General features: G+C 43.4%; 1 protein-coding gene across 1 annotated transcript in view; it reads left to right on the forward strand.

Annotated features, from left to right (window-relative positions):
• LOC147668687 (uncharacterized) overlaps positions 1–22,821 on the forward strand; it is a 43,966-nt gene extending 21,145 nt beyond the window's left edge. Inside the window, 3 exon segments of the mRNA XM_086948513.1 lie at positions 19,555–19,649; positions 20,397–21,886; positions 22,055–22,821. Of these exon segments, the coding sequence (XP_086804639.1) occupies positions 19,555–19,649; positions 20,397–21,886; positions 22,055–22,589 (2,120 nt within the window). The 3' untranslated portion in view covers positions 22,590–22,821.
• Positions 22,822–23,192: the final 371 nt, after the last annotated feature.

Below are 23,192 nucleotides of genomic sequence, written 5' to 3' on the forward strand. Positions count from 1 at the left end.
GGACTGGCCCTTGCAGGCACCGGGCAAACCCCCGTTATCGCAAAACGGCCCTGTAACAAAAACGGCCGAAAACCGGCCCTGGCACAGAGCGCGGTCGCACCCCGCCCCGCCCCCCGTCCTCCCGGAGGAGGCCGGCCGATCACTTTGCCAGGGCCGGTTCTGGTTCCCAGTCCGGCCCTGCTGGTAACTGCCTCCTGTTCCGAGATTTCAAACTGGAAATGGGGCAGAGCATAAAGGATCAGTTTTGTTTGTTCCCGCACCGCCCCATAAATCTGGGTTAGGAGGGTCGTTCAGTTGTACATAATGTTTTATTGGTTATATATAAGATAACAAAAATGCTTATAGCACTTTTTTAGCATAACTTCTCATCATGCTGCATAGGAGCCACGCTGCTCTACAACAGAGCTGAAAATAAATTGGCAAAGCCGATAGCTCTGGCTAAACACTTATAAGGTGGCAAAGCCAATAGCTCTGACTAAACACTTATAAGGTGACAAAGCTGATAGCTCTGGCTAAACACTTTTATAAGGTGGCAAAGCCAATAGCTCTGGCTAAACACTTATAAGGTGACAAAGCTGATAGCTCTGGCTAAACACTTATAAGGTGGCAAAGCCAATAGCTCTGGCTAAACACTTATAAGGTGGCAAAGCCACTAGCTCTGGCTAAACACTTATAAGATGGCAAAGCCAATAGCTCTGACTAAACACTTAATAAGGTAGCAAAGCCAATAGCTCTGGCTAAACACTTATAAGGTGGCAAAGCCAATAGCTCTGGCTAAACACTTATAAGGTGGCAAAGCCAATAGCTCTGCCTAAACACTTATATGGTTCCAAAGGCTACACCTATTGGCCATGCCAATGCGGCTGCTTGTTGAGTATTGTTTTGAGGTCGGAGTAAAAGAAAATAGCTTAGGCCGAGGGTCCCTGGATTGCAATAATGACGGGATTGCAGTAATGATTCAGTGGGGGCCTTAGAATTAAAAAGGTGTAGAACCGCCGCTCTAATATATTGTGTCTTTAACATTTCAATCTTAAAATGGTCTATTTAGGGAAATAAAAGAACCAGACTGGGAGAGCCAGTGACCTGCATGTACTTCAACAAACCCAGCAAGTATAACCCCACCGTCTTGTTTCAAACAGTATTACATCTACTATGAGAGCCTAAAAGAAGGTTCTAAAATATTTTTGGGAGTACATTTTATTTTATTTACATGCTCCAGGGCCCAATTTTCAGAGAAAATGTAATATATAGCGTTCTGAAAGTACATATATTTAATTAGAACAATCTTCAATCAAAAAAATAGAAAGACATATATTACCTAATTTATGCAACACAACAATATTGTTTACATGATTATTGGGTTATCATAAACAATATCTTCAATCCAAAAAAAGACAGATAGACAAACAGTTATCATGTTTCCCCTTGCTTCACATAAGACTGTATCTTCAAGACCATAATACATACACAAACAAAACGTTTTATAATTAAAACGTCAATTAACACTCAAAAAAGAGAACATGAAAAGATATCAAACAGTTGTAAATAAGAATGACATCGCAAATATATAGTATAAATTTACAATAAATTTCCACACGATTTTATTGATCACTTAAATGATATTCTTTTAAACCTGTGCACATTTAATTTGATTATTTTCTTAGTAAAATATGACACTAAAAGTTTTCTCACAGGATTTGTCTCTGTTTAATATATAGCCTTTCATATTTAATATTTTTCCATAAAGCAATTGACTTAAACAATAATATATTTTGCGCAATCCCAGAATATCCACTACCTCTTTAGAGTAGCAATACAAGTTCTATTAAATGGAACAGTTTCATTTTGTTAATTTGTATCATTAAAAAGGTCTTTGAATCTTAAAAATGAATTCCTACTCGACTTCTAGGGAAAAAATGTAAACTCTGCTAAAAGAGAAATCCTATACCTGTTTCTTATAGGATAATTTAATTGACAATACTTGTGCTGAATCAATGTAAGAGTCTTAAACTTATATCGTGTATCATTAATCATTGCATACTGTCTCAGCGTACGATTAGAGTATACCATTATTTAATGTATGCATTTATTGTCAGGATAACGTCCTCAGTCTTCCGACAAACACAGAATTATTATCAAGTCTTTATTTCTGATCAACAAGGACAGCATTATGACTATAAGTCACAGTAGTGGAGGAGTAATGCTGACTTTAATAAGATTGAGGCTTCCAGTGTCTGAAAAGACTCTTAGTAGGGTGTTATGTATACCAACTCTGTACCCTACATTGTAGGAAAAGAGAGAATCAGCATGACCGGAAGGAGGCCTGTTGGCAGCTGTAGTACTTACGGTGCTGAAAAAGGCATCTGAGTTTGAGAGAGTGGACTGATACCAAATGAACCCTCGGACCAGGGGTGGGAACGCCCCGAAGCAAAGTGTTTCTTATAGGCATGTATTTCCTGTGCTTGACACCTTAGCCTGGCTTTCGACCCTAGGGACGGGCGGTCTCTAGGGACTGTGCTGTCTGAGGCTCTGCTCTCCTATGGTAAAGGGACAAAGTAGTAACAACCCAGTCAGTATGTGTCCATGCAAGAGTACGGAATCCGAGGAGACCGGAAAGCACAGGATCGGAGCTAGGACTGACCACCCGAAAAACCCTATTTGATCTGATCTGGAGAGCACCCCATTGTGCCAAGCTTTAATCTTCAACTAAAAGCCACTCGCACTGTCAACAGACTGCCTGCTAAAGGAACTATAAGTCCCAGGAGACCTGTCTGTCTGCTGATGTAGCAGGGGCCACATGCTATATAGTGCCAGACTCTCAAATGCAGCGCTGGATGCCACACCACTGCAGCTGCCTGGTAAAGGGACTACAAATATCAGGAGACCTGTTGTCTGCTGGGGGAGTATGAGGGACCATATCTTCTACACGCTATATTGCCCTGGACTATGTCCCACAGCGCGGGACTTCAAACCCCTGTAGCTGCATGGTAAAAAGACTACAAATCCCATGAGACCTGTTGTCCGCTGGGGCAGGAAGAGGGACCACATCTTCAATGTGCTACGTAGCCCGTAGCTTTTCTGAGGGTGTAACGTTGTTTTGAGCTCCTTGTCTTTTTGTGCCCGTAGAACACCGTCCCGTCCTCCAGCAGGTATCCGAGGCTGTGGCAACATGTCCCTAGTTCAATTTCCTACCGGCCCAGGCCCCTAGAACTGTTGCTGTCGCCTGGCAACACTAGTACTTTGAAGCTGGTGACATCCACCAGTTCAGAGAGCTCCTCTCACGTCCAGCGGGCCTTCTGATTCGAGACAGAAATGACAGCAGTCCACATAGATCCTTATGAATTACACCATTGGTGCTGCATGTGTAATGCAGAAATAGACAAACAGATTTAGCTCCATCAGTCGATATCACAGAAACAGTTTTACACTGTGGCATTCATGGCGAAAAGTAATGGTGAAACCATAGGTGACGCAGCTATTGCTTATTAATTGTTTTAGGAGTGTTTTAGATATTTTAGTGCCCTTTCATTTCTGGTGCTTTGCAGCACTTAACTTTTTAGTTTCTTGTTGACCTGATGGGTGTAATTTCTGATATTTATATGCTTTCCTCTGCTTCTTCGCTTAATTATGCTGGCCAGAAAGTGTCATTGAAATGTCACTCAAAGCAATCTGAAACCTTGGCAGCTATGATAAGGAATAACCCAAAAACACAGGAAGATTAGAAACATCTGTTCTTTTAATTTTCGCTTTGACATATGACTTATGCCACACTGTATTTGGTCTGGTGTATAAAGTTGCATGGTATTTTTCACTATTTACTTTGCTATGTACCGTGATGTGCATCTGAAAAACCCAATACATACAGCGTTAAAAAAAATCTAATGAATAATTAATAAGCTGTCTAGTTTAATTGCACCACTGACACATATTCTCATATATCAATTTACCAATATATAAACTTTATTTCGATTAAAAGAAAATCACAAAAGTTATCACGTTACAAACACTGGGGATGAATTGAACAGTAACATTACACTGTCACAAGAGCATGATTGTGAATATCTCTCAAGTACACAAAGTTAAAGCAATAAATAATTCAATACACGATAAAGAAACACGCCCAAATAACGGGCCAGAGAGCTATATCCTTTTTTTAAAAAGAGCATCAGTCAGTCATAAAAAGAGAGAAAAAGACATATACAAAAACAATCAATAAAATGTACATGATGGATGTTTATCTATTCCTCCCTATAGACCAGCGAATCACCCAGACCCAGCCCCAGAACTTGGCTGTTGCAATCACTAATGGGCCGTCCACTGCGGTTTGAAGTAATCTGTAAGCCTCACCGTGGCCCCCGGTCCCCATTAGTAGACACACAGGTTTCAGCCTATAACTTCTCGGGGTTTGATAAGCTGGGCAAGCAAATAAAATATGGGCCACAGTTTCAACCCTGCCCGGGCAGAAAGGACAGTTGCTACAGTTAGTGTACAAGTTAGACCACATAGAGGTAAAATCCTTGGTGGCCAGTGTTCCCACTCTAAACTGGTGGAAAAGTTTTCTGTCACGGGTTGAAGTAATTAGATACCAATACAATTCATAGGAGGGTTTGGATTTAATTTGTAGAAAGGTGCTAGACAAAGTTGGACTGCTGGAAGAAGCAAACTGCCTAGAATAGAATAAAGGCCAGTATGCTGCTTTTAGCTCGGATTTGCTAGGGAAAGGACTGCCCGCAGGGGAAGTCCGTAGCCGGGCCAAACCCATCTCATAATGAACATTTTTAATACACATGAACCACTCAATTTTGTTATTCACATCCATTTCTCGAATTTCTAACACAGCGATGCATAGATGGCTAATTCGGGAGTCACCCAGAGTCTTCTCCAATATGATACTAATCTATAGCGGGCGATATCCCGAATAGAATGGCACCCCAAGTCCATATACAAGGGAATCAGGGGAGTTGATTGCAGCAGCCCCGTTAATAAATGTAAAAAAATATTTTGTGCCACCGCAAGGGTGTCCAAATTCACATACGCCCAAAGCTCCGAACCATACACGATTGAAGCGCTAATTTTAGCATTATAAATATGAAGTAGAGGAGCTACGGGATCTTTTTTCCACCTAAGCACGGGGCATCAGTAGGACAGTTTTCAAAATAATTCAGTACCCCATTGATGTAAATAGAAAATAGGGTGGGTGCGAGGACGCACCCCTGTCTTTCCACCTTTTCAACCACACATTTTTCAGTGGTGTGACTTGCCTTGTCCCATCTAACCTGGGCAAAGTTGTAAGTCTACAATTTGACAACAAAGGCCAAGATTTCCGGTGGCATACCCAGCGTAAAAATATTTTGCCACAATTTAGAGCGCGGAACTAGGTCAAATGCAGACCTAAGGTCCACGAACGCTGCATAAATAGACCCTCTCCCCAGGGTGACGGTGCGCTGATAAATAAGGATAAACCTTAGCACCTGATCCACTGTGCTAATACATCGTCTAAAGCCTGCTTGTAAATCTGATAGGATGTGAAAGTCATCCATCCATGACTGCATTCTACCTAAGACCACTCTTGCCACAACCTTCTGAATGCAATCAATCAGGCTTAAATGCCTGTAATTTCCTGGTAGGGAAGGATCCCCCTTTTTATAAATAGGAAGGATAACTGCCCCTGCCCAGGAAGTGGGAATCTCTGCTCCTTTATCAATGGCATTCATTGCATATACGTTGCCCATAGTGCCTGGTCTTGTACAAAAAGGTCTGCAGGGATGCAGTCAATACCTGGAGCCCTCCCTTTTGGAACTTGTAGAAGGGCTGCTTCTACTTCCTTATTGGTAATATTAAGGGGAGGAGAATGCACAGACACTGACACTTCAAAGGAGTCCTGGACCCCCGGGTCATTTGCAAATTGGCCTCTATATTGGCTAATCCATTGATCCGGTTCCACATGATTAAAGGGAGCTTTGCAAGTATTCCCACTCCCCCATTTGACCAGGCGCCAAAAACGTGTCATGTCCCTCCCCGAGCAGGCCTCGAGGAGTTCAGCCCCATGTGCCTCACCCCAATCTCGTTTTGCTTTGGTTTTGGCTGTCTTATATGCCTGCCTTTTGCCTTTTTCCTTTTATAGAGGCCTGATCCTTACTCCTAATTGCAGCTGCCAAGGACTTATAGCGGATGCTTGATTCCGTTCTGGGAAGGACATGGCTTTTGTAGTTCGGACTGGACTGTTCCCATGGGGCACAGGGTCAGAGCTGATTTGCATATCGCCATTGTCTAACCCAGGGTTGTGTGGAGTGCAAAAAAACGATGGATTTGGGCCCAGATCTTTTGACTGGGTTGAATGTGTGACATTGATCCACATTCGGTCCATCACCTGTTTTGTTTGCCAAGGACTTATAGGCAGAGCGAGAAATAGAATTATACCAAGGTGCCACCTTGGTAGTGGATGAAGCAGGTCTTTTTTTGGTTTTAACAATTGTTTAAAAAGAAGCTCGTGGGTCTGGGTAATCCTGTCCTTAGCTAACCCAAATTCAGCCTCTGTCTGTAGAGTAGCAGTGGTATTTGCTACTAGATTACTCATGACTAGGAGTTTCTCAGGATCAAGTACAACCTTGCACCATTTAAAGCGTCTGGTATCATTAGTTAAGAGGCCGTCTACAAAGTCTGCACAAATGGGCATGCCTTCTCTACAATTAGGGCCAATAGCCCGCATGGTAACAGAGTGGGTTGTGATCACTCTCGGGCTGGGCTACCACCATCATGTCTAACAGATCTGGCCACATTTCCTTGTTTATAATAAAACAGTCTATACGACTAGAGCGATGGCCATCGTTAAATGTCGGAATCCCTTCTTTGTCAGACTTTATACGGCCATTTGCTGCTCGTAGCCCGTGTTCCCAGCAGAAGGCTTTTAATTGGAGGGCTGCCCTGGTCCATTTTTTTATAGGATGTAGTTCCAGTGGTGGAATTGACCACTGTTCGTTCTCCTCAAAACTAAAATTCAAGTCTTCACAACGGTTCATAAGTACAATTAAATTCTCCTGCAATTATAATATTACTTTTGCCTCTGTGATGCGTTAAAAAAGATCTAAATGATCTATCGTTTCAGATGTGACCTATGCCGACAATACACAATTGGTCGTACCCATGAATCAGTCCAATACCCCCCCCCCCCCAATCTCAGTAATTGCCTGGTAGCGGTCACCCAGTGGATGGCCACCTCGCACCTGAAGCTCAACGGCGAGAAAACGGAGCTCATGATTCTGGGCAATTCAATTATTCCCAGCCCTCTGCCGGACTGGCCCCCATGCATGGGCATCCCGCCCCAACCTAAAACCCAAATAAAGAGCTTGGGCATTTGGCTGGACGCAAATTTAAACTTCACACAGCAAGCAACCATTTTTTCCGCCACTTGCTTTGGCCTTATGCGCATGCTTAGCAAAGTGCTGCCACTCCTCCCTTCTCAAGCCCGTAGAATAATGGAGCAAGCTATTATCTTGTCCCGCCTGGACTACGGGAACTCCTTATACCTCGGGGCTCCTGCCTCTACAACAAGGAAGCTCCAGGTTACCCAAAATGCGGCAGCCCGCCTTTTGCTGGGCCTTAACCGGCGGGAATCAGGCACAGCGGCTCTGAAGAAACTTCACTGGCTTCCCATCAAGGCCAGAGTATTGTTCAAATCTATGTGCATTATGCACAAGGCCATGTGGAAGACCGCACCAGCAATGATCTGTTCTTTAGCGACCCCCTACCTCCCCCATGGATCACTGCGATCTAGCACAGCGTTCCTGGCTACAATGAACAAAATCAAACGTACCAGGTGGGGTGGGCGCTCTTTATCTTGGAACGCCGCCAAGGCTTGGAACTCCTTGCCTGCTACCCTTCGCAGCGAACTTAACCTTCTGAAATTCCGGAAGGAACTGAAAACTCTTCTTTTTATCTAATCCTGGTCTTTTCAGCTCACATTAGTCAGACTATACTCAGCGCTACGAGGCCTCCGGGTTGTTTGCGCTTAACAAAACACAATTAATAATAATAATAATAATAATAAGATGGCTTGCCGCCTTGCAGACCCCTAGAATAAACATTAATCAGTACAATATCCGGGGAGTTGTCATGCGATAATTTTGACAATGAGAATGTCCCGACAGTCAATAGCAATCTCCTTTAGTCGGTAAGAATGCAGCTGTTTAACCCAGATCAGTAAAGCCCCCTTTGGTCTACCCCTCTCACCCTGTACTGCTGGTTTGGAGAAGTTAATGAAACCCTCACAGAATACCTGGTCCACTGCCCATGTTTCTTGTAGGAACATAATATCTAGCTCATCAATGAATGAGATCCATTCAGTGGTAGCAAGTTTGCTTACAAGCCCCGCTATATTCCATGAAACTATTTTAAGAGCTACACGGGACTCCATTGGTACATTGGTAGGACAGGGTTCCCTTGGTACGTTATTGGGTTGGACTATCTCAAGGTTAGGTAATGGAGTAGGTGGGATATGGTTGTTAATCATACCTAAAGAAGCCTCAACATTAACACAAACCCCTGGTATTGCCAAGAAACCAGGGCCACTTACAGTTGGCTTTAGATTGCCCCCATTACTTGTGTGAGACACTTGACTGCAAAAACCTTCCGGGACCCGAGAGTTGCCTATCCAGTTAATTCTACGTGCCATTTTAAAACTCTTAAATAGTGGTCCACCCAATATAGTTTTAGAATTAATTAGCTGGAGACCCTTGTTCCTCGGAGAAGCCCAATTTTCTTCAACACCGGAATGTAAATGCCGGACATTAGTTGTATCGATGGGAGGATATAAATGGCAACAAGAGCGAAGCTTCTCTTCGAACCGTACGGAACTACCACAGATCTCCGCAGAGCAGCGTCTGCACGCTGGCTCAGGCTCAACCTAATAAAGGACTCTACCCGTTCCAGAGAACACCCATCTAGATGGAATGAAAAATACTTTTTCCTTCCCAGTCCCACTATCATAATAAAGGTTTTTGATTTGTTAACAAGCAGGCCCAGTTCCGCCTTGAAAGTTGAATAAGAGCCAATCAAGCGCTGTAGGGCCAGAGGTGTCCTGTCCATCAAAACCGCATCATCTGCTTAGAAGAGAGCAGACCGCCATAAGCCTCCTGCTGAGGGAACATCTCTGCCATGCGCGGTCAAAAGTTCATTACATTTATTGGTGTTCAAGGAAAAAAAGAAAGAGGGCAAGGACACACCCCCGTCGCACCCCCTTTTTACTTTTAAATATTTCCGAACATTCCTCCTGTTTACCAAACCTGACTACTGTCCCATCCTCTCTATAAGTCTCCATAGTAAAAAGAATCATGGAGTTGTTTACTCCCTTCGACTCCAAAAGAACCCACAATTTTGAGTGGTTTACGCAGTCGAAGGCAGCGGACAAGTCACAAAAGCCATTTAAAACTGGCCCTTTTTTGCACAAACATATTTTGCTGCAGTAAGGGTGAATTTTGTCTGTGGTTGATTGTACCCCTCCCCTTTCTAAACCTGTATTGTGTCTCAGCTAAAACATTATATAACAAATGTCCACTCCCCCAGTCTATTTAGGGGCAATCTCCCCATTAGTTTGGCAGCGCTATCCAGCAGGGAGATTGGGCGGTAATTTGCAGGATTCAAGGGATCCCCCTTCTTATTTATGGGGATAATCACAGATTTGTTCTAAGATACCGGGGGTCGCACTTTGGAAACAGTATTAAAAACTTGGGTCAAGGGTGGAGCCCATACATTTTTATGAACAAAGAAAATATCCAGAGGAACCCCATCTGACCCTGCTGCCTTTAGGGCAGGCGATTGAGAGAGTACAAGCTCAATTTCCTCTAATGAGAATTCCATCCCCAGATGGTCAGTCATCAAGTCCTAAGGTTTTTTTGTAGGGCTATCCATCTCTACATAAAAAATGCCCTGGAAGAGAGACACCCAGGTCGATTGATCTATACGAATATCAAGAGAGGGGCCGCCCTGAGACTGCAGAAAAGGGGCATTTACCACCTCCAAAATACGATGCTATCTTTACTCCTCGAAGCCTCACACAAAGTTACCCATGCTTCATCCCGTAACTCCTTTTTTCTCACCACCCTTGCTGTCTTACAGTCAGCTCGTAGCTTCCTTATCATATCTTTGTTTCTGGGACTTGTTTTAAGAGCAGTGCGAAGATCTTTGGATGCCTTTGACCAATTTGTCTCAAACCCCCTTATCACCGATGGAGTGTTTCTTGTAGCTGGATGTAAAAGATTAGAATTTATAGATATTAAAATTTTACTAAATGCTGTTACTACTTGATGACTATCAGTGTTGGTGTCTAAGCAGGATTCAATGTCAGGTAACACCTCCTTTACAACCTTTGGGAGGAAGGAAATAGGGTTAATTTTCTCTCAATTAAGAGTACATCCATTTTTCCTATTCAGAATCGTTGTGGTAAATATAGAGCTTGACTTAGCAGAAAGAGGCCAAACAGAACAAAAAAAAGAAGGAAAGCATGATCACTGAACTCTGTCAACTCGTCTATGGAGGACTTAATACATCTCTTAAAATTAGTCTGAATAATTGTAAAATCAGATGTCGAGGTAACTCCTGTACGATGAAAGGTGAGGAGGGGTTGACCAGTCATGCGGTGATACAGGTTTATTATAACTAGACACAAGTTAATGAAAAAATGTTTGAAATGCTTCCGTAGTTATGATGCATAAAATGGACTAGCAACAAATTATTAGTGTCAGTTACCCCACAAATACATTGGTCCGAATTGGGGCTACAGTACACATGAAAATCTCCAGCCCAAATAAAACTAATCTGTCACCTGTGTATAATTCTTAAAATTATTATTATAAAAATGAATGTGTAACAAATTAATTTTCCCAGAACCTTCTGCGACGATAACATGAAAATGGGTCGAGTCACTGATAAAGGTCACCTTACCTAGGGTGATCGTGTTTGCTATAATTCTGAGTAAGCCCCCCTTAGATCTACCTGCTGCTGATAGAACTGCTGGCGTATCAAAGGAGCTGTAGCCATTTACATAGACCGACTGCTCTGCCCAATTTTCCTGAAGGCAGATAATATCAGTGAACACTTTATACCAATTTTGATTATCCTTTTTGTTTTCATAGCCCGCTATATTCCTAGAGAATCTTTATATCACTTAGGGACTCCTGCGACCAAATCGCTGTCGGTACTGGTGAGATGGATGATGTAGGGTCAATTGGTAAGGATGTAATACTGCTTTGTGAATCTAAAACGTCCAACTGAACCCTCTCCACGGGTACCAAACCAGAAAACATTTGATAATAGTTATAAAGAACAGACTGAGGAGGCAAATGATTTAGTGGAAAGATCAGTACAGAAATCCACGTATGGTGGATCATGGGAACCTAGCCAGTGAGAAAAATTACAGGGTATCCCCAAACTTTGGGTTCGCCTTACCAGAAAAGAAAATGTATTTTCTTGAGTATCTTCACTCACCCAGTGGGGCCATCCCGAGCATCTACTGCTTGGGGCGTGCTGCGACTTGCGAAGGATACGTAGGAGCACTGGTTTTGTGAAACTATGTGTGATGCAGTGTATGGTGGAGTGGTGATTAGTGCTATTTAAAAATACCTAGCTAGTGAGCTCAATTATTTATTCCTGCTTCTAGTTGGTATGTTAAAAAAGGGGGTTAGACAAAGGAAGTATAACTGTTATGTGGTCATAGTCCCTAATGTCCTGTCGCCATGTTTCAAGGTGTCCCCCACACCTCTTCTTCAGGACAGCATGGGGGCCAGCCCCATGTATGCCACTCCTGTAAATGAACCAAAAATGACTTTAAATAAGTACAGAACATACCTAGTGTGTGTGTCTCTTAATTATACATACGGTTAACGTTGTACCCGCAGTATCTGTGATAGGGAGAGAAAAATAGTTTGTAGGTTAATACATATTGCCTGCCCTACAGGGCAGGCCACGTTATTTTCGACAATAGGGAGGTTAGTGCCTATATAATATGCACAAAGCAATAGTGTGTGTTCTTTCTTGTGCTCCTAAAATAAAGAAAATATAATCACAAACAGGGGATTGCATTCCGTCTGTGTCTGTTCCTGGTGTTCCTGTTCAAAGGATTCTGTTAAAAGCATATCTTCCATGCACTTGTTTTGACTGTACACTTACATTCACTGACATAACATGCAACATATAACATTTATTTTTATTCCCGGTTATTTTGGGAAAGAGACATACTTTTTTGTTAGCAATTATATGCCCCATGGTCTGCCAGGGTGGAGGGGCCAGTAGACTCTGTTGGAAACGATGACAGAGTTTGAACTATCACTCAAAGATAAAAATATTTAAGAATTTAAAAAAGATGGGAAAAACTTAAGTCGCAAGAAGGCCTACCCATACACCAGAGATGACTACCAGCTCACAGGGAGGAACCCAGGATATAACACGGACACAGATGGTTTAAAAACTAGCCCAACGATTCGGATAACAGCACAGGGGGACAGAAGAACCCAAGGGGTCACCCAAACTTCAGAGGTAGAATGCGGAATAGAGGCCATGGAGGATATGGCTGGCCCGCCTACCAACCCCCTTTTCACAACCCACCCTTCTTCTATGGACCTCCACCGTATCCTCAACAACAATACCCTGGGTGAGTGAGGGGACTCAAGAAAATACGTTTTCTTTTCTGGTGAGGCGAACCCAAAGTTTGGGGATAACCTGTAATTTTTCTCACTGACTAGGTTCCCACGATCCACCATATGTGATTTTCTGTACTATACTTTAAAACTTAGGAGGTTGAACCTAGATGTGCCCTCCTTCTCCCCCCCTTTTTGGATAAGTTAGTGGAAAGATCAGTCAATCACATGCCTCCATATCTTCCAACAATGAGTACCTATTTGATAGGGCAAGGGCATCAAAAGCCACCTGGGCAGGCTTATGGTGGAGAAGTGTAGCTCAGTGGTTAGAGGAGGCAGACCTGGAAGCAGAGGTCAGCCCGGGACCAGGGTTCAATTCCCGGCTCGGCGGAGTCTTGAGTCCTAAAATGTCCATGGACTCGACAATTCTCGCTCCGGTGCCTACTTGATTCACAGGTTCACACTCTGTGACTCTGGGCAATAGCTTGCTTAATCTCTACAACGGCCCCTCGCGGCGGGATGCCTGGCTTTCACCTTGCGGATACCCTGCCGGGGTTTTCTCACAGGGGAATACCAGGACAGGTCACCTAAGCAAGCGCTTAGAAACCGATTGGTGATTTGCGCTATACAGCTTGACCTGTCGGCAGCGTTCGATGCCGTCTCCCATAACTGCCTGCTGAACGTCTACTCTACTGTCCTAAGCTGGCTATACTCATTTTTGAGCAACCGCACCCAAGCAGTACACATGGGCCAATTCCATTCTAAACCCAGCCCCATCAGTGGCGGTGTCCCCCAAGGGGCCTCATTAAGCCCCACCCTTTTTAATGTCTATTTGTCATCTTTAGCTAAAATTGGAAGGAAGTGGGGCATTGGCATCTGCTACTATGCGGATGATACGCAACTGATGGTGGCATTGGACGAAAAACCATACATCACCAAATCTAAACTGCATAACTGTCTCTCTGAAATGGCACAGTGGATGCATACGCACTGCCTGAAGCTGAACGCCGGCAAATCCGAAATTCTTCTGTTCGGCGGCGCCAAACAAGTGTGGGACGCTACGTGGTGGCCACCCACTCTAGGTATGGCCCCCATCCCAAAACAACACGCTATAAACCTGGGCGTCCTCATGGACGACGCCCTGACCATGAAGGATCATGTGCGATCTCCTTGTGGCAAAGGCTTCGCCATCTTGAAGCTTTTAGCTAGACTATTCCCTTGGATTCCACTGGACTGCAGACGTTCGATCACACAAGCTCTGCTGGTCAGTCTCTTGGATTATGGCAACGCCTTATTTGTTGGCATGAATGAGCATTTATTCACACGCCTTTAAGTACTGCAGAACGCAGCGGCAAAACTTGTCTGCAACAAAGGAAAGCTTGAGTCTGCTTCAGGCTGTGTGAAAAAATTGCACTGCCTACCAATGCGTCAGAGAGCAGTTTTTAAACTGCTTAGCCATGCTCGCAGAGCTCTTTATAAAACTGGCCCCTCAATACTCCAGGAGAAAATCGAATTTCATGTCCCCACAAGAAATCTTCGATCTCTCCAATCAGCCCTCGCCAGAACAAGACGCATATATTAAGTAAGGACAGGAGGTCGCTCATTCTCCTATCTAGCAGCCAAGAAATGGATTGAGCTTCCTCAGGACCTAAGACACACCGCCAACTACCTCCAGTTCCGGAAAAAATTAAAAACATACCTTTTTCACAAACTCTAATGTACCCGCTTTAACGTCAGCCCCGCAGAATTACCAGCACTGGTATAAGCACCTTGATATCCCTAGGGATGAGTGTTGCGCTCTACAAATAACGAATAAATAAATAAAGTTTAAAATAACCAGCCATTATTGGTTAGTTTTACATCAGACCTATATCACTGCGTTCTTTTGGCCATTATCAAATGATTTTGGATGAGATGACCTTCATTAGAGTTTTGAGTCATCCAGTGTTGAGTCTTGGCCATCAGCTGAAGTGAAGAATTTTTAAGATTGGGACGTAGTAAAGGCACATTGACTAAAATTTGAACATACTGACAAGCTGCAGGACGGAAGTCCATGTATTGTTGATTTGGTCTGCTATGGGCCTGAGTAGACGGGGGATTAACCTTAACCTGTGGTCGTGATAAGTCATGTGATTGCCCCTTACCCATAGACTCTGTATGGTCACCTGTGGTGAGCAACACCTAGGGACCAAATCTACATGGTCTGGACCTGTAGGATCCCTGCTGGGGGCCAACTGATTTTAAACACAAGGATGACCAATAGATGTAGAGGGCGATTTAGCTAACTCACGACCAAGGGTCATGTTTTCACAATTAAAACGCAAATTATGAGTTTCACAATTATAATTTTTTAAGAGTTTTACAGACATCAGAGGGGATGACTGTAGGTGCTATCTGTAGAATCTAAACGGGCATAGATTGGTTGCAAAAGTTGTTTAAAGTTATCAAGAAGATCACACCAATATGAGGAAAATACAGGGCCCGATTCACAGAATGAACTTAAGACTCAATCCTAAACTTACTACTATTTTGTTATTCACAGAAGTTAGGATTTTGTCTTAAGTTTGTCTTAAAACAGACTTAAGACTGACTTAAGACAGACTTAAGACAAAATCCTAACTCCTGTGAATACCAAAAGTAGTAAGTGCATTCAGTGAATACCAAAATAGTAGTAAATTTAGGATTGAGTCCTAAGTTCATTCGGTGAATCGGGCCCGTAATCTCTGAAAGTTGCTGGCTATTCATACATGTGGAACTCGCTGGCATAGAAACCTTTCTGATCTTTTTTGGCAGGACACTTGGAGGGCAGTGACTCATAACCTCTTTTTCATTTACCATTTACGGAGGTAGCATCAGTTGGTTTCCCACTAAATGTAGAGGCAGGCTAGGAATTTTTCGGGGGTTGGTACAGGGACTGCCGGTAATTCTGGAAGAAAAACCCCATATAGTTTTGTTACACCCCGCCTTAGTTGGAGAAACAACTAGATTAGATGACTGCCCTGTCCCTAACCCTAACGAAATTCTCATTTCTGTGAGTGCGATTTATTCTTCTAATGCTGAAGTTGCCTTGGCAAGAAAGGTATTTAAAGAGGTAACAGTTACCTCCTCTGTTGCTCTCAGCTTTTTCTTGCCCATGGTGGGCCTGAAGCGGGGGAGTGTAGAAGTTAGAGGGGGGGCCCAGCCTCCTCTGGGCTCCGACGGGCATGGATGGGTCTGCCCTTGGCCCATGCAGAGGTACCACGCTGCTGCCTTTAAGCAGCTGTAGTCCGTGCCCTGGCTCTGCTCCGATGCGGCCCCCCACAGTGGGACCTCGCTGCTGCCTTTCAGCACCTCTGGGCGCGGGAAGAGTGATGCATCGTGTGGTGGTGCCTTAAGGCTCTAGTCAGTGCCATGGCTCTGCTCTGATGTGTCTCCCACAGTGGGACCTCACTGCTGCCTTTAAGCGCCTCCGGGCGCAGGAAGAGTGATGCGGCATGCGGTGGAGCCTGGGGACTGTATTCAGTGCCACGTCTCTGCTCCAATGCGTCCCCAGGGAATCTCTAATAGAGTGCACTCACTTCAATTGTCCAACTTGAGCATATTTGGAGACTTAAATCTTTCAACAATAAAGAAATCCAGGACTTTACTAATGACCTGGCCACTTTCAATTAGCTCAGTTAGTAAAACATTCAACTATGAGGCCGGCCATCAGCGGGACCCTGTTTATCCAACCTGGCCACCCTTCAAACTGCTCCCCCTATTCCAGTGACCTGGTCAAACCATTATTTGGTGCCTATGACTATTGATAAACCTAGCATTGAAAAAACATTACCGGTAACCCCACAATGAGAAAGTAGTGGCATAAACTAGACCCTTCTGACTTTTCAAGGTTTATTGAAAGGAGTGTGCCTCTATTAGACTTCAATGTAGAACGAGCGGAGACTTCCACCAAAGCATGGAAATCTGCTCTATTCTGAACAACCTGATTAAACCCACCTCCACTCCCGGATTAGCGGAAGCTTCTAACAGCCACTGCAGCAAGCTTGGTCAATGATCTTTATCTTTACTTTAACAGGGGTGAGGAAACAGTCAAACCTTTCTCTCTTGACACAGGGGCCTACCACTCGCAATGGGCTCCCTTAGACCAATTGGCTCTACATGACGCAGATTCTATTTCCACCTTAATGCGTCAAGTGAAATCTCGATCTCCAGATGACCCATTTAAACCTGATTATATTTTGACATTTCAGGAGAGCGTCACATCCATATTTCTAGAATTAGCCAAACTCACGCTGAGCACAGAAGAAGTATCAATATGGAAACACGCACAGTGATCCTTCACTAAATGCCACTCAGCCAGAAAACTATTGACCCATTTCTCTTCTGTCATTTCTTTCCAAGGATGAGGAGAAACATGTAAACAATCTCCTAACCAAAATATTAGAACAATATCAAATATTAGATTGTTCCCAAAATGGATTTGGATCATACAACACCGAAACTGCTTTTTTAACAGTTACCAAATCCCTTTGCAGTACTACAGATGCCGGCAAATCCCAGGCTCTGATACTCCTAGATTTAAGTGTGGCCTTCGACACTGTCTCACCTGCAATAATATTAACTCGCCTCACTGACCTGGGGGTACAGAGCACAGGTCTGACCTGCTTTACCACCTTTTCAAAGGAGTGGTCCTTGCAAGTTATACCCCCCTTTCATCTCATCACAAAGAGGACTGGCTCCTGGCATCTCCCAGGGTTTGGAGCTCAGTCCTACCCTTTTTAATATTCACATCAGACCTCTGGTAAAGGTAGTTTATTCCCTTGAAATCTCACCAGTGTTGTATGCAGACGACACTCAGCTAATTATTTCCCTGTCAGCAGAGTTGACCAGCGGTTGTTTCAAATATAGAAACTGTCTAACAGCGGTGGTGGCATGGATGCACAACAACTGTTTAAAACCTAACTCCTGCTGGGCAGGCATACCCATCTTTGGAGTGATCAATGATGGCCAGAAATACTATGTTCCCGTCGAACATAAATTGGTGGTAGAAAACCTTGGGGTATGGATGGATAGCTCTTCATCCTTTGAAACCGAAGTCAAGATTCTAGCAGGGGAACTGTTTTGGCACCCTAAGGAACCTCAATCCAATTATAGGACACTTTTCCTGGCAATCCTGCCAACTGATTGTACAATCCCTTGTCATTTTGCTCCTGGACTTTTGCAAATATCTCTATTTGGGCTCAAAGAAATCTGTTCTGAACCGATTCAGCTCTTCTTCCCAACTTTTGAGCAATTTCCATTGGCGACCTATTGGAAAGCTTTCAAAGTTCAAAGCCCTATCCATCTCCCACAAAATCCATGCAAGCAAGGAGAACCCAGCCTAGCTGCCTGGATGCAATTTTACAAGCCCTCCAGAACACTACACTCTGCCAATCTAAACAAGGCCCTCATCCCTCGTCACAGCAGAGCCAGAACAGGAGGTTGCTCCTTCCATGTCTTAGCTCTGACCCCATGGAATTCTATGCCTCCTAACCTTAGATAGAGTCAATATCACTTACTGATCCGGAAACAGTGGAAGACCCAGTTCTTCTCCATCTAGGCTGACGATTTTGCCTCTCTGCGGCTGTGTTTCATAGGATCCATTTATGTCCCTTGCTGATATTGTCTCACACCCGGACCCTCACCTTCCCCTCGAGGCAGGCAGTCTCCAGGTGTTGTGCTATCTAAGACTCTGCTCTCTTCTTGTAAAGGGTCAAAGTGGTAACACCCCTGCAGCAAGTGCTTCTATCAGCCGCAGGAATAAGATATAGTGCACACCAATACCCAGCCCAGTAAAGGCCTGAAACAGACCGAAAAAGGAGCATGTACCTACATGTTCGCCTCCTCTGTTTGTACCTCATTAGTAGCTACCTGTGCACTTTCTCCGTTTGTATGTCCCGGGCGAGCCTCTTTAATGATGCTTGTGATCCTGGTACTGCCAAGCATGGCTGTTTGTCTATCAGATCATTACCTGATGTCTGTTGTGTGCATCGAGTCACTCCTCTCCTCTGCTTTAGCTGTGAGTGAACCCTGCTGAGCGAGTACACTGACATAAGGGAGTACGGAAGGCGATGAACAGGGAGTAAGGTGAAGCTGATTTCAAGGAATACCCAAAGTTGTAAATGCTGCCCACACCTGCAACTGACATCTTATCCCACTCTGCCAACGCTCCATCCACCCACAGAGTAGCATGCTGGCACCACACGGAAAACATTAAGTCAGATGCCATGGTAAGGTAGAAAAAGACAAAAAGCAGACATGTATTGACAGCAGAGATATCACAGGTATATTACTGGGTGTGATGGAATCTCTATAATCAATGCTGTAATCTTCCCACCAATGCTTGATCCATCCCTAGGAATGTGGCAAAGATAACTTAACAAACAGAAAAGAAAAGACAGGAGTTGGAACTTCAGCTGCTCGAGTGTGAACAGGAAAGTATTGTCAAGAAGAGAGTGAATGGAGCTTCATTTGTTATATACTTCCTGGAGCGTTACCTTTATTATATGCTTCCTGAAGAGTTTTGTTTGTGATATGGTTCTTGAAAGGGTTACCGTTGTTATACAATTCCTGAAACTGAAGTGACAGCAGCACATCCTGACCCATCTCTTTTTCCACAATCTCTTCTGGTTTAAATGAAATCTTGGCCATGTTGCATCTTCCTAACGCTGTACCTCTAGCAAGAGGGCGCTCCGTGTGTGCTCTTTCTGTACTAAGTTACTCTGTGAACACTGGAAAATCACCTCCTTTTCTGAAGTAAGTAAGAGTGACATCTTCAATGAAAGATTTACTTAAATATCTGTGTATGGTGAAATATCTCTTGGTAACTTTCATAATGGTAATGAAGAGATATCTTTTACAACTAGTTAAATATTGGGTATTCACATTCTCTTACATTTCCATTTAGTGATTTTAAATCTCTTTACATCCAATAGGAAACCTGCCTTGAATGCACAAAGGATCGTGAATAATGACAGTAATCGTGCAATTCTGAAAAAAGTGGTAAAAAATGAGCTCCAATATTCAGGAAAAGATCTGCACAGTCAGAGACTGAGGACCCTGAATATAAACCGATAGATCTTGGAAGAAGCAGTCAAGAGCATATCAGTGGATGCACGCAACAGGACTAAGAAATGACCTCTAGAAAATTAAGACAACAACACTGACAAACCACCTCCTGTATAAACAGGCCTCCACCACCAGCTTTGATCATGTGTTCATTATGAGGTGGATACAGCATTGCTCAGCTTCCTGTAATGATGGCAGACCACCATTCAGCGTGCTAAGAGTATTATAACCTCTTTCTGGCCAAACCACATGAGCACGAGAAAAACACAAGGGAGTGGAGCCAGACAACTGAAGGGTAATGGAAAGAGAGGGCCTTTGATCTACAACAGACTGTGCTAATTTGCATCGACCAGAAGGAAGACTAATCTTTACCCGTAACACACAAAACTATTATGCAATCTAAAGACATACCAACCTACAAAGAAGCTTTACTTGCCAAAATAATAATATATGTAGTTGGTGAGTCTTGTATTTCATTGTGAAATCTGAAATCAACCATCCGAAATACCACACACACACCGGGAATGTGAGAATAACACAAGTGCTTTATCAACCATGTTAGCTCCTCAGGAAACGCACTCATGGGATGCAGACAAATATAAACCCAACCCAGAGACACTAACCAAGAAAGAAAAATCATACACAAGCAGCAAGAGCTTTAGTTTGTCATCGCTACTAAAGAACCATCAGCAAACACACACAGGAGAAGCAACGTGCAATTGCAATGAATGTATGAAGAACTTTAGTCAGTTAACACACCTAAAAGATAATCAGCGAACACACACAGGGGAAAAATTATACAATGAATGTGCGAAGAACTTCAGTCTGTTATCACAACTCCAAACACCTCAGCGAACACACACTGGGGAAAAACCGTACCATTGCACTGAATGTTTGAAGAAATTCAGTCAGTTATTAGACCTCCAAGTACATAAACGAACACACACAGGGGAAAAACCATTCAAGTGCAGTGAATGTGGAAGTAGTTTTAGTGATTCCTCAACACTCAGGAGTTATCAGCGAACACACACAGGGGAAAAGCCATTTCAGTGCAGTGAATGTATAAAGAGCTTCAGTCTGTTATCACATCTCCAATCACATCAGCGAACACATACTGGGGAAAAACCATACCATTGCAATGAATGTGGAAGTAGTTTTAGTCATTCCTCAAATCTCAGGAGTCATCAGCGAACACACACAGGGGAAAAACCATTCCATTGCAATGAATGTGGAAGTCATTTTAGTTATTCCTCAAATCTCAGAAGTCATCAGCGAACACACACAGGGGAAAAACCATTCCAGTGCAGTGAATGTGGAAGTAGTTTTAGTCATTCCTCAACTCTCAGGAGTCATCAGCAAACACACAAACGGGAAAAGCCATTCCAGTGCAACGAATGTGGAAAGAGCTTTACTAGGTCATCAGACCTACAAAAACATAATCGAACACACACTGGGAAAAAACCATTCCAGTGCATTGAATGTATGAAGAGCTTTAGTCAGTTATCAACTCTCCAATCACATCAGCGAACACACACAGGGGAAAAACCATTCCAGTGCTCTGAATGTGGAAGAAGTTTTAGTGATTCCTCAAATCTCAGGAGTCATCAGCGAACACACACAGGGGAAAAACCATTCCAGTGCAGTGAATGTGGAAGTAGTTTTAGTCAATACTCCAATCTTAGGAGTCATCAGCGAACACACACAGGGGAAAAACCATTCCAGTGCAGTGAATGTGGAAGTAGTTTTAGTCATTCCTCAACTCTCAGGAGTCATCAGCAAACACACAAACGGGAAAAGCCATTCCAGTGCAATGAATGTGGAAAGAGCTTTAGTAGGTCATCAGACCTACAAAAACATAATCGAACACACACTGGGGAAAAACCATTCCAGTGCTATGAATGTGGAAGTAGTTTTAGTGATTCCTCAAATCTCAGGAGTCATCAGCGAACACACACAGGGGAAAAACCATTCCATTGCAATGAATGTGGAAGTCGTTTTAGTGATTCCTCAAATCTCCGGAGTCATCAGCGAACACACACAGGGGAAAAACCATTCCAGTGCAGTGAATGTGGAAGTAGTTTTAGTAATTCCTCAAATCTCAGGAGTCATCAGCGAACACACACTGGGGAAAAGCCATTCCATTGCAGTGAATGTTTGAAGAGCTTCAGTCTGTTATCACAACTCCAAACACATCAGCGAACACATACTGGGGAAAAACCATACCATTGCTATGAATGTGGAAGTAGTTTTAGTGATTCCTCAACTCTCAGGAGTCATCAGCAAACACACAAACGGGAAAAGCCATTCCAGTGCAATGAATGTGGAAAGAGCTGTAGTAGGCCATCAGACCTACAAAAACATAATCGAACACACACAGGGGAAAAACCATTCCATTGCAATGAATGTGGAAGTCATTTTAGTTATTCCTCAAATCTCAGAAGTCATCAGCGAACACACACAGGGGAAAAACCATTCCAGTGCAGTGAATGTGGAAGTAGTTTTAGTCATTCCTCAACTCTCAGGAGTCATCAGCGAACACACACAGGGGAAAAACCATTCCATTGCAATGAATGTGGAAGTCGTTTTAGTGATTCCTCAAATCTCAGGAGTCATCAGCGAACACATACTGGGGAAAAACCATACCATTGCAATGAATGTGGAAGTAGTTTTAGTCATTCCTCAACTCTCAGGAGTCATCAGCGAACACACACAGGGGAAAAACCATTCCAGTGCAGTGAATGTATGAAGAAATTCAGTCAGTTATCAGCCCTCCGGAGGCACCAGCGAACACACACGGGGGAAAAAAACCACACCACTCAGCCAGTGAGGAACAGCAACAAGACTGCTCTTCAGCACACCCATCCGTATACATAACTTGCTCCAGGGTCAAACTCACTTTACTTTCACGTTAACAGCAACAAGTTCTAAACTGGAGAATTTATATTTAGGAACAAGTGGTTTGCACGGCCATTAGTGGCATAATACATTTGAAACCCAATACTTTATAGATCTGTATTAATGATACATAACCAAACACCACCCATGTATGGACATCCAAGAGCCTTTAAAAACCACTCTACAGAGGTGTGTACCAGGATTTGCTTTAACATTAATATGAACTAAATTATGATACAGCAAGAACAATCATGATGCTATGAAATGTACACAATGATGACTAGATGTTACATGTTAATAAGAAATTTATGTTTTTAGAGGTAATAAAACAACAAATGTATTTGAATTCATGGTATTTGACTGCTGAGTGTATATAAGGCGATCTTAGATGCGATTTATTCCCTAAACTTTAAAGATAATTTGTGATGTCAGCAAGAAGCCTAGTCTATTTGGTAATAGAGGGGTCAAATCTCGATAGCATGACTGCTTTCAGCTGGGAGTCTGGTGCAGGTGGTATCAGAGGGGACTATTCTCACCAGTGTGCCTTCTCTCAGAATGAGAAGCGGTTCTTTGCTTGATGGT

Source organism: Lissotriton vulgaris, unplaced genomic scaffold, assembly GCF_964263255.1.
Source record: "Lissotriton vulgaris unplaced genomic scaffold, aLisVul1.2 SCAFFOLD_2835, whole genome shotgun sequence".
Taxonomy (NCBI): domain Eukaryota; kingdom Metazoa; phylum Chordata; class Amphibia; order Caudata; family Salamandridae; genus Lissotriton; species Lissotriton vulgaris.